This window comes from Electrophorus electricus, chromosome 11, assembly GCF_041902795.1.
Source record: "Electrophorus electricus isolate QZ-2024a chromosome 11, ASM4190279v1, whole genome shotgun sequence".
Taxonomy (NCBI): Eukaryota; Metazoa; Chordata; class Actinopteri; order Gymnotiformes; family Gymnotidae; genus Electrophorus; species Electrophorus electricus.
Window position 1 is genome coordinate 9,350,001 of NC_137507.1, and position 12,181 is coordinate 9,362,181.

At 41.4% G+C, this 12,181-nt stretch overlaps 2 protein-coding genes and 1 long non-coding RNA gene across 4 annotated transcripts in view; 1 reads left to right on the forward strand and 2 right to left on the reverse strand.

Annotated features, from left to right (window-relative positions):
• scube1 (signal peptide, CUB domain, EGF-like 1) overlaps positions 1-1,454 on the reverse strand; it is a 62,123-nt gene extending 60,669 nt beyond the window's left edge. For both annotated transcript variants that reach the window (XM_035528615.2, XM_035528614.2), the window contains exon 1: positions 1,306-1,454. In XM_035528615.2, coding sequence (XP_035384508.1) covers positions 1,306-1,393 — 88 coding nt within the window. In that variant the 5' untranslated portion in view covers positions 1,394-1,454. The remainder of the gene's footprint in view (positions 1-1,305) is intronic.
• A 1,022-nt stretch (positions 1,455-2,476) lies between these two features.
• On the reverse strand, positions 2,477-3,885 carry LOC145659976 (uncharacterized). Its single transcript, XR_014126186.1, has 3 exons — positions 3,765-3,885; positions 3,010-3,135; positions 2,477-2,858 (listed from the first exon to the last, which is right to left on the reverse strand). It is a non-coding gene; the product is annotated as an uncharacterized LOC145659976 (long non-coding RNA).
• samm50l (sorting and assembly machinery component 50 homolog, like) lies at positions 3,703-11,467 on the forward strand. Its single transcript, XM_081723883.1, is given in 11 exon segments — positions 3,703-5,298; positions 5,386-5,494; positions 5,641-5,742; positions 6,209-7,832; positions 7,933-8,831; positions 8,950-9,020; positions 9,533-9,554; positions 9,556-9,598; positions 9,727-9,864; positions 10,185-10,326; positions 10,745-11,467. Coding segments are annotated over 7 exon segments (780 nt in total). The 5' UTR covers positions 3,703-5,298; positions 5,386-5,494; positions 5,641-5,742; positions 6,209-7,832; positions 7,933-8,513; the 3' UTR covers positions 10,791-11,467.
• The last annotated feature ends 714 nt before the right edge of the window (positions 11,468-12,181 follow it).

Below are 12,181 nucleotides of genomic sequence, written 5' to 3' on the forward strand. Positions count from 1 at the left end.
TTTAGATTTGATTCTTTGTCACTGGACACTCACGGGAACGTGAAACATATTTGGGTGAATATACAATTTTTTGTGGCTTTTCTATAATAGATAATGGCTGAATTTTGGCAAGGTAGGCTAGTCATGAGACGGCATTAATTAAAACAAGCAATTTCTGCGACCGCAGGGTGAGACCACTCTAGTGGAAGTACACGCAGCCTTATCATCTTACATATAGCCACATCTAATTTATAACCATCACAGGGATTAATAACCATTAACATACATTAAAACTCACATAAAACTCTACTAACTAAATAGAATGAAGAAGAGAGTGACTACATAAATCAATAATTCATACATAATAAATGTATAAATGAATACATTAATAGATTAAATGACAGTTGCCAAGAATGACTGCACTGTCCAGCCACACTAATATTCATTCATCCATTAATATATATAGGTCTACTTTCTCATCAGTCGTTATTAGATTTTTTTTAATTTATTCCCGGCTACATAAAACAAGAAAGCCAACAAACCACAACTGGTGGTCCGAGTCAGACAGGTCACCCGCGCAGATAGAAAGGTTGGTCTATTTCCTTCTTGAAGCAAACTATACGGTTTAAACACAAACGCTCCATCTCAGCATAACTCTAGTCTGAACCACCTGAACCGCGACGCCGCCAATTTCCTCTGCTCGCACTTTTCTGCGGGTATTCCACCTGGAACCCCAAATGTGGAGATCATCCGTGGTTTAAAGACGACGGTGCCCTTTTATTGTCCGTCAAAGGTTATCGACTTTTTGCACGGCCAGGCTTTCACTCCGAGGCGCCCGAGCGGAGGACATGCCTGACCCCCGAGGAGCGGTCGATACGCCGCCAGATCGATACCTTCACAGACCGTAACGGACCTCAAGCAGTGCAGGCCCTTGGCCATATGGACCCCTTGAGTTTCCACATCAATTTTTTTTCTCACTAAAACAAAATCGCACGATCATTTTCGGTACATGCGCAACTAAATTAAATGGCGCTTTCGTATTAAGCTATTGGAAACGGATCAACCTTATAATTAGGCTTCCCTGAGGTCTTTATCCAAAGCATGGCCGTGTACAAACAAATAGCCTTTACAGCTTCATTTATCAAATGTTTGTATTATATTATTTATATAACGTAAACAAATAATGGCAAAGGTACCTGTGGATTATTGCAAAAATACTAAATCGATCGATGCTGATAGGGTAGGAAAAGTTTTTTTGTTTGTTTGTTTGTTTTTTGCATTAAAATGAATTTAAAGATAAAGCAAGCAAGATAAAGGAGGGCTTACCTTCTATTCCAACATTTCCCATTACACGGCAAGTATTTATGAGGAGTAAAAGCAGATAGAAGTCCCAGCAAAAGCGTGCACTTCCCATGGTGAAAGCTGGGACTGAGCCTAGTTTTCTAGTTCTGTGTTTCTTTGATAAGAGGAGCCGCTCTGGTACTGGCAGACAGAGCACCGCAAGACCTCGAAGCCCTACGACGCCTGCTGATTGGCTTGCACAAATTTGAGGAGGAGATTGGAGGTGTAAGGAACGGAGAGAGAGAGAGAGAGAGAGAGAGAGAGAGAGAGAGAGAGAGAGAGAGAGAGAGAGAGAGAGAGAGATTCTCGATCGCTTTAAGTACAAGGCACCCTGATCGCTGTCAACCAGGCTGACACTATATGAATTGGAAGCGTTGGGAAAGATGTGTAAAATTACGCACTACCGAGTCTAGTAAATACCAGTTCTTTACGCTTTTAAATAATCTGTAATACATTTTGTGATCTGAGATTGGCTATTAGTTACTACAATTCATTACATCTTTACAGGTTGTTTCTATTTACTGAATTAGAGAATAAAGTGGATCTTGATAGGGCTTTGTATGTGTGTGTGTGTGTGTGTGTGTGTGTGTGTGTGTGTGTGTGTGTTCCATTCCATTCACGTAATTCAAAGTCCTTTATATGCAGACGAATAAGAGTACGCAGAGCTTCACTTTAAATTGCCCGAATTCAAGTTAAAGAACTTAACAGATAGTTTGATTTCTTGACACGTCGAGTTTAAAGTCAGTGGCAAACGCGGTTCCCTGTTAGTGTGTAAACCATTAGACAGATATTTCCCTCTGCTGGTCAAACTAATGAGCGACGAAAAACCCTCTGTGCAGTGCGAGTCTCAGCAACCCACGCTAAATCTAACCTGTCTTATCAGAAGCGGAATTAAAGAACTCCAGGGAATGGGACGCCAAATAAGAGTCAATGCCTAATGTGGGCCTACTGTCACAATATTTCCAGGGAAAGCGGCATGCAAAGAGTAGATTAGTAAGAAAGGTCACCGGGCATAGCGCATTCTGGGGGCTATGGCGGGTGTTTTTTTTTTTTTAATGCCTCACAAATCCCAGTCCGTGATACAATGTAGTGAAAGTAAAGTGGGAAACAGGATGTAAAGCTATATGATTCTAATTACGTTACACTGATAGTAAATTTGAGCAAAACGAATATACCGTGTGGAAGTATTACTATTAGAAAAAGTGATCGTATTTACCACATGCATAACACAGTAATGATACAGCATAATCAATAGTAGAACTCTAAAGTGATATAGCTTTGATGTACAATCACAAATCTTACAGCAATTTAACAGCTCAAATGGAAAATAAAAACAAAGCACAATTTATTTCCCAAGTATATATGAACATTTTGTGATATGTGTTTATGCATATATCCGGTATTTTGCACACATTCCCTTTTTTATAAATCGTATTTAGTCATCGTCTCTGTGTGTTTTGTATTATATGTCTTCTAGGTCGACACTTTCCAGTAACCACTTTAGCTTCCTTTCTTCTTCTTACCAGTGTATCCATTTCCTTAAAATGTGTAATAAAAAAGTGCAAATAGCATATTTGAAAAAATAAATAATCAGTCTAACATTTTATAGGTATAGGTTGCATCATTTCACGATTTCATTTAAGATACAGTCCATACTGGACACTCGAAGTCAGTGCAGGGTTTTCTAACCTCATCTTTGCAGTGAAAACATCGAGAGTCACACCAGGTGTAAATCTTCAAACCAGGTGTAAATCTTCAAACCAGGTGTAAAGTTTTAGCTACTGCAGTCTTATTCTTCACAGCTTCGTATGATTCCTAAGAAAGAGAATGTAACATTTAGTTGAGTTTATAGTACTGTTTTTGAAAAGGTACCTTTTGCACTCATACATTCAGTTTACATTTTTACGACATACTTACTTCTATGCTCTGGAACCTTAACCTACATAAATAACATTTCCTTTGTTTTTCCTAAAACATAGGAAAACAGATGTAATGGATCAAATATTTAACTGTGGCACAATTTGCTAAACTATTCATAGATGTCTGAGAGAGATCTGTTCAGACAGAAGAAGCACGACAGCCCAAGACAAGCGGCAACCAATATGAACGGAGGCTTGTCTTTGACAGGATTTGATCATTTTACTGTCGTTGTTACAGTGTATTTTCAATACATGGGTACAGATAATACTGACGAAATAGAGTGCAAAAAATACAATCATCTGAAAATTGTATATGGTATATGCTGAAAATAGTGCAGAAACGTCATTGCAAAATTCTGGTGGTCCAATAATGTAATACCTAGTAAATAATGTAATACCTAGTGACCACATACAAAACCAATAGTAAGTTCCCCCACAAGTAAGACTTGCTAGGAAAATGTTTTTTCATGTAACATAGGTCATTTAGATTCAAAAGGTTTTAAATGTCTTGCAGTGTAAACGTACAAAGGGACCCTTTCCAAGGTGAGCCAGGCTGTGTGCACATCCCCTGGCAGAAAGTGTGTCACTCCAGACAGGTTGCGGGCAGCTTGCTGACTCATAAACTGAATGTCATTTTGAGCCAGTGCAACAGCCACTGTTTCCAGCCAGCATCGCCTAGGGTCTGACTAATCGGATGCCAAGCTTATTGATGAACCCAGGAAAAAGCACCTTGGGTAGAAAATCTGAGTTAGGTGTCAACAATAGTTAGGTCTCCTTAAGGTCTCAACAGCAGTTAGGTCTCTGTAAGGTCTCATCATTTGGGTCTCATCAGCAGTTAGGTCTTTGTAAGGTCTCAACAGTAGTTAGGTCTCTGTAAGGTCTCAACAGTTAGGTCTCTGTAAGATCTCAACAGTTAATTCTCCGTAAGGTGTCAACAGCAGTTATGTCTCTGTAAGGTCTCAACAGTTAGGTCTCTGTAAGGTCTCAACATTTGAGTCTCAACAGCAGTTAAGTCTCTGGAAGGTCTCAACAACAGTTAGTTCTCTTTAAGGTCTCAACAGTTAGGTCTTAACAGCAGTTAGCTCTCTGTAAGGTCTCAACAGTTAGGTCTCTGTAAATGGTCTTCATCACCATCAGAGTACAGAGAGATGAAGCTCTAGCGTTCAGGATTGCATACCTCACTTTTATGTATATTATCTGTTATGGAACTCTTATGAACATGCAGTCCTGTACTAGTGAGTTCTAACATTCTACAGGTCACTGTAGCCAACGGGAACCGTTCTCTTACTGACTGTATATTTCCAAGTCTATTAGCTAGCTACTAATTCTGCCAGATACTAAATATCATTATTCACATGTCTTCTCTAATGGATCCTGCATTTATTCATTTTAATCTGGGATTATGAGTAGGTTACATTGTGATATTATTTAAACTTGCGTGTTAAAGTAACTTTTCTATTTTGTTGTTTTATCACAGTCAAGAACTTTCTTCCAGTCACTTCAGCAAGGATACCTTCTAGTTTGTTTGTGATTTAATAGCGTAGAAAAGCATCGTTACTCTAACTGTGCTTGAAGGTAAGCCTCACAGTCTCATGTATTTAAAACTGATACTGTTCTTTTAGTTTCATAATTTTCTTCATTAAATCCTGCAATTACAGCATGCTGCTTGTCCCTGGGATTACAGATTAACAGGCTGTTAATATCCACACCCTTCGAGAATATTGACGGAGAACAGTATATTATCACAGGCAACACTCATCTTCGTTTGGGATTATCTTAGTCTTGAAATAACAAAAATAACAAGAACATAATATAAACCATGTGAGACCAATCATAGACCGAAGCGCGGTTAGCAGTGCGCCAAATTGGGTACCGCCCACTCTAAACCGACGTCACTCCGTCTGGCCAATCGCAGCGAAGGCTTGCGTGATGACATCATCCTCGGGGGGCCACTGGGTTCGTCGATTAATAAGAGCACGTCGCTTCATTCTCGGCAGTGACTTCGCAAAATTACGAACTGCAAAGTTATCATTCAAGAAAGAGAGAAAAGAGAGAAAACGTAAGCATAGGGCAGTGCATGCGAGAGCAATAGACCCGCCGGGATACTGTGTGCATGTCTAGCATCTGGCCTTTGTCATGTCCTCAGAGTTCAGTCGTGGTGTCTGGAGACTCTCCCACTGCGCTGGCGCTGTCTGGCCTCAGAAATGTTGGAGGTGGAGCACGAAACTAAGATGCAGATGCTAGAAAATAAAGATGTGGGTTTCCAGCTGTCACAGTCCAAAACGTTGGACTTTAGTTATTATGTCGATTTACAAATGTTTCTCTTTCTGGGAAAGCTTATTTTTTGTTTCCCTCTGACAACATTTTTAAAACTTGCTTTCTGTCTTCTTGCCTCATTTAGATTGTTGTACAGAATGTGAACATTCAAGGCTTAAGAAGAACTAAACAGGATTACTTGGACAATGAGATCTCAAATGTCTTTAATGCCAAAAACATCATTGACGTAAGTGATGTGATGAGGTCTAGATGTTTTGCTCAGATGGTGAGTCTTTGTAGAACATCAGAGCTGCTTCTAATGGGCAGGTGATGAAGCAATCGCCCAAAGCCAGGCAGAGGTTGCTCCGTCTGGGTATATTCAAAGAGGTGGAGGTACTAATTGACATCTCAGAAGGTGTGTGTGTATGTGTGTGTGTGCTTGCATAAGTGTACTTGTGTGTACGTGTATTCATTCACTTTCTTACATGCAAGATACTTACTTTAGTGCTATGTCATAGCTTTGACATCATCATCATTATTATTCTAAAATGTGGAAAATACACAAAATAAAGAAACAGAAGACATGTTCAAACTTTTGACTAGTACTGTAGGCCCTTTGGGTGCCAGATTGTTCTCCATACAAAGTGTGGCCTGTACATCCTGCTGTAATGCTGGGCTTATGTTGCTAAATGTTTAAATGCTGTGGTTCTCAGGAAAGGATGCACTACCTACTGGACTGGATGTGACATTTTAGGTGACGGAGGTGAACAGAGTGACTGGCAGTTATAACACCATGGTTGGTAACAATGAGGGCAGCATGGTGAGAGCCACAGTGCACACACACACACACACACACACCTGCATAAAACACACACACTGTCAAACCCTGCCTCTCACGCACACACACACATACACACACATACACGCACCTGCATAAAACACACACACTGTCAATCCCTGCCTCTCACACACACACACACATACACACACACACCTGCATAAAACACACACACTGTCAAACCCTGCCTCTCACACACACACACACATACATACACACACACACACACACACACACACACACACCTGCATAAAACACACACACTCAAACCCTGCCTCTCACACACACACACACACACCTGCATAAAACACACACTGTCAAACCCTGCCTCTCACACACACACACACATACACACACACACCTGCATAAAGCACACACACTGTCAAACCCTGCCTCTCTCTCACACACACACACACACACACACACACACACACACACACACCTGCATAAAGCACACACACTGTCAAACCCTGCCTCTCTCACACACACACACACATCTGCATAAAGCACACACACTGTCAAACCCTGCCTCTCTCTCACACACACACACACACACACACACACACACACACACACACACACACACACACACACCTGCATAAAGCACACACACTGTCAAACCCTGCCTCTCACACACACACACACACACACACACCTGCATAAAACACACACACTGTCAAACCCTGCCTCTCACACACACACACACACACACCTGCATAAAGCACACACACTGTCAAACCCTGCCTCTCACACACACACACACACACACACACACACCTGCATAAAACACACACTGTCAAACCCTGCCTCTCACACACACACACACACACACACACACACACACACACACACACACACACACACACACACCTGCATGAAGCACACACACTGTCAAACCCTGCCTCTCGCATTGTATCACGCCCTATCATTACCGCAGTTTCTCAGACAGTGCACTATAGTTCACATGGTGAGTGTCGAAACCTGTCTGTTCATGTAAATGATGTTCCTCTGGGTGCTTGGCATTAAGGTGCCCAACATATTTGGCCGTGGAGAGAGGCTCACCTTCCAGTTCTCACACAGAACTAAGGAGGCCTCTTATGGCTTGTCTTTCTTTAAACCTCAGCCAGGATGCTTTGAGCGCAAGTATGACTCTACAACCAGTTTTACTGAGACCTGGGAGTGGGGAGGATATTTGTCTTGGAAAATAAGTTTCTTTAACTCAAATGCCCTATGTTATTTAATTGTATGCTAGTGTCTACAGGTGTTTTGCTATAGCTCTACAGAGTGCCGCAACTCATATGTCTACTAATCATATGCCTTTTTCCTGGAAAAGAAATTAGGTGCTTCTCCATAGGATTAGCTCTCATAGGAACTAACTGAGTAACCCCATCCTCTATGTACGTTTGTGCAGTCTCACATTAAACCTTTTCAAAGGGACCAGGCAGTTTCTATGGCGTTCATTGAAGAAGACTGACAGGGGAGCTTCCACAGGGGTCAACGTAAGACTGCACGTCACTTCATATCCATCATATAGGTCCTCATTCCGGCCTGATGCTCCTGGATCTATAAGGGTTTTTGGGGGGACTCTGTCTTCCTCAGTCCCCTGTCTGGATGACGGACCACACTCTGAAGTGGGAGGCGGTGTAGCAACACCTGGGCTGCCTGGCACGTGTCGCCTTGTTCGCTGTCCGTGAAGAAAGTGGCCTCGCGCTCAAAAGTGCCCTTTCTGTACGTTCTCCCCCTCTGGACGCTCGGACCACAGACGGGTTACTAAGGAATTCCACCCAAAATATATTCTCTGGCAGATTAAAACATCTTCGGACTACCATGTGGAACCATAAGAAATTGGTTACCTTGTTGATTTTGATTTGAATTTGCAAGGGAAATGTTTTTTTTCTATGGATTCCTCATGGATTTTTTTTTTTTAAGGTTTCCTGGTGTTTGTATTTATAAATTAAAAATAATATAAAAGAAAGGTCAAAACCAAAATAGTTACACTGATTCCTTTCTCAAGTAGGATTGATATTAAGGGACTATTATTTAATAATGCTTGCATATAATGGTGCTATCCCTATATACTGCTGATAGCTGGCTTGCTGGTTTAATTGTGATGGCAGCCTTAGAACAGATTGCGGATGTCTAAAAATCTCTGCCACCTCTTAATTTCTTTTTAGCACACCATGGTGCTAGACACCCGGAACTGTCGTCTGTTTCCAAGAAGAGGGGCCTTACTGCAGATCAGCCGGGTTTGTGGGATACTAAGAGCTTTGCAGGATGCAGGACAACATTGGCAACTTGGACCATTTTCAGCACCATTTATGACTTTTGCGTGTTTTGTTGCCAGCTGCACAGGCTGCAGGTTCGACTTCAGGTGTGCGACTGAGGTGAGGATGTGTGCTGTGTTGCTGCAGGAGCTGGCGGGTTACACGGGCGGAGACGCTAGCCTTCTGAAGGAGGATCTTGAGCTGCAGCTGAACAGTCCTTTCCTCTGGGACTTTGTGAGTCAGCCATGGGAAAATCTTTGGAAGAGTCATCGCCGAGCTAAATCTGGTTGTTTTGAGAGGGAGTTGGAAATAAATCGTCGGTGGGAATGGTTGGGGTTCGTGTGTCTTTCAGGTGTTTTCTGCATCTCTCAGGGGAGGAATGATATTTCCCATTGGTGATCGACCAGTCTCCATTGCTGATAGGTATTTCTTTGATTCTGTATTCCAAGAGCCACATTTCTTTCAGTCTGTATATAAAATCCTACAACTGCAGTGCGAGGCATTGAATTTAAAGTACAGGAACTAGTAAAAGAATGTAAATTGGAACTCCAATTTAATAAAATTATTGGAATTGTATTGCAAATATACTTTATTCACCCCTGTTCATAGTCACAACAAACCACTAGCATTCACATGCAAACCAAATTAAATCATAAATGTACACATTCAAACACAACAAAACAATCATCACTGATATAGTAGAGGTTCCTCATGAAAATCTTAGGGACCTCCAGGCATCTCGAGACACAGCTAAGCCATTCAGCCAACAGCTCCAGGGTGGCAACAGCCTTGCTCGTGTGTGTTAGAAGCTGTCACTGGACACAAATGTGCACTTATTGGAGGTTTCTAAGGGCAACACTGAGTGCCCTGGAGGTGCATGGTTTATAAGCCTTCAACATAATGTTCATTACTCTGTGTGATTTTATTTCTGTTAGTTTCTACCTGGGCGGTCCAACTACTGAGAGGATTTGGGTTGTACAATATTGGCCCTCAGAGTGAAGGTGGGTCCCTCAGCATGCACAATGCACATCTAGCAAACAGCTTCATGGATAAAAACTTCTCTCCATTTCTTGTGTTCAAAATGGGTTCGATCCTTTTATTAAATCTGTCTATCTCGTTACCTGGTCAGGTGACTACCTGGGTGGAGATGCATACTGGGCCGGTGGGCTTCACTTGTACACACCCCTTCCGATCTCCTCCACCTGGGGAGGCCTCTTCAGAATGCATTTCTTCCTTAATGCTGGGAACCTTTGCAACCTTAGCTATGGTCAGTATTTTATTCCTAACTCCTGTGGCAGATACCATACACATGGTTCATTTGTAGTTGTAGTTGTATGCCGAGGCGAGGGAGGGGTAGTTGTATTTGGATGCCAAGGCGGGGGAGTTTGAATTTGATGGAAACAAGGACAGACAATTCACCTGTTAAGCTGATGTGCTTGACTTTGTATTCACAGACCCCCATTCGTCTGTTTCTCTAATGACTAAGGTGATGCATGTTTGCTTCTTCTAAGGTGATGCAAGTTTGCCTAAAACTGATGCTATCTGGGTTTTTGTTCTGAGTTTCTGGGTTTCACGTTGTGTATTCAGGGGAGGGTGCGCATGCCAACTTGCAGAAGCTAGCGGAGTGTATCCGCTGGTCTTACGGAACGGGCCTCACATTTCGACTGGGAAATATTGCAAGGCTAGAACTCAATTACTGCATTCCCATGGGTATCCACCATGGAGGCAGGTAACTGCATAAACACACTGTGGCCAGCAGTACAGTTTTTGTTGTGTGGCATGTTTGGACTGAAACAAGGATGACAGCCCATATCTGGTACACCAGGAGGGAACTCCAGTCTTTTCAATGTACACCATTTAGAGGGACGAAATAACAGGCTATACACTTGCGTCTTATTTTTACAAGCGCTAAGAGAACATCTCAAGTTGATTCTAAATGTGCCATTTGTATCCAAAGTCTTGTCTCTCAACATGAGGACCAAAGTAGTGTCAGTACCATCATAAGGCTGAATAAGCAGCATAGACTAAAGACACAGGTAAACATTAGGTGTATTGAAATGAACTATTTAGTATATTGTTAAGAGGCTATAATGCACTGTGATGTATTATTGTGGAAACCATGGTATCATTCCATTCCCCCTTGGAAGGATATGCAGCGGTGTGCAGTTTGGTGCGGGGATTTGTTTCTTGTGATGTCCTCAGCTGCCGCACTGGATCTGAAGCCAAAGTGGCAGAGGAAGCGTTGCTGTGTATTGACAGAACACGAGACACCACATCACCACAAACGCTGTTCTGGAGTTTGTCATCACTGCTGTTTAAAGATAAGGTATTATAACACTGAGGTATTCAAACCACAGTTCTTAAGGTCTGAGAACTACAGATATTATTCACTCTCTATACCCTGGAGTCTGGTGTGACAAAAACAAAAATTAACTGTTCGGTTAGCAAGTGATTACAGAATCCAGGACCTGATTTCGATTGGAGGTGAGAGCTGAAAGTCTCTTCACTAAGTGAAGGATGATCACTGAACTTCGTTTAATTCTTGACAGTTCTTTTGTTTTTTCAGGTTTTGTTGCATACTTCCCAACTTATAATGGAATACTGTATATTTTATGTAAATATATTAATGCACAACTGGCTCCACATCCAGTCTGTTCATTCTGCGAGGTGTTTGTGAATGTTAGATTTGCTTGCATGTTTCCGTGAGGTGAAGCAGTGCTCTTCTTCCAAGATCTCAGTTTAATGACAAAAGAATTCTACTGTGTTCATATGAATAAATTACTTTGTTTTGATCTTGTTTTTTAAAATCATGAAATGACTGCTTAAACACAATAGACAATTACCAATAATTAACTTAATACAGGTATGAAAAAGTGAGGTTACCTGAGACATGAATAGTTGTAGGCTTTGACATTCTCTTCATTCACCTTGCAAAGTGTGTTACTGTGGCTAGTTCTTTCTGATGGAGATGACTGCTCTGGTTATACTGTATAATGAAACTTGCTCTCTGTGATTGCTCACTCATATCAATATATTACTGATTAGTCATCTATAACTGATAGATTATCATGTTAGATGTACTGACACACGTATTTAAAAACAGGGACACACAGTCAGAGACACTGATCTAAAAATGTATTTGGATATAACCACAACCAAGTCTGTGTTAAACTTCATACGAAAGTAAAAATTTAAAAAGAGTTTGGTCAGAGTAATCAAGAATACGATACAATATGACATGTACCTTTGCATGATGGGAACCTGTTTCTGGTGATCTGATCTGAGTCATAAGGCCAAATTGCTGTCTGATTAGAGGTTATTATTAGTACTGATCTTTATAACTGCTCCACCTGATTACAACGTGGTGTGGGCATAAGCCACATCACAGACTCTGTAGTGAAAAACCTGTGTGAAATATGAATGTATGTTCTCACCATCAGTTATTTAACTGACACATTTCTAGGCTACTGCATCTTCTTGTTATATTTCGCTAGTAGTAAACATGTAATAATAGCAGTAATAGAAACCTCTTTCTCTGGCCTTGACCTGGTCTAACTACAGTAGAAACAATGATTATGCTAATT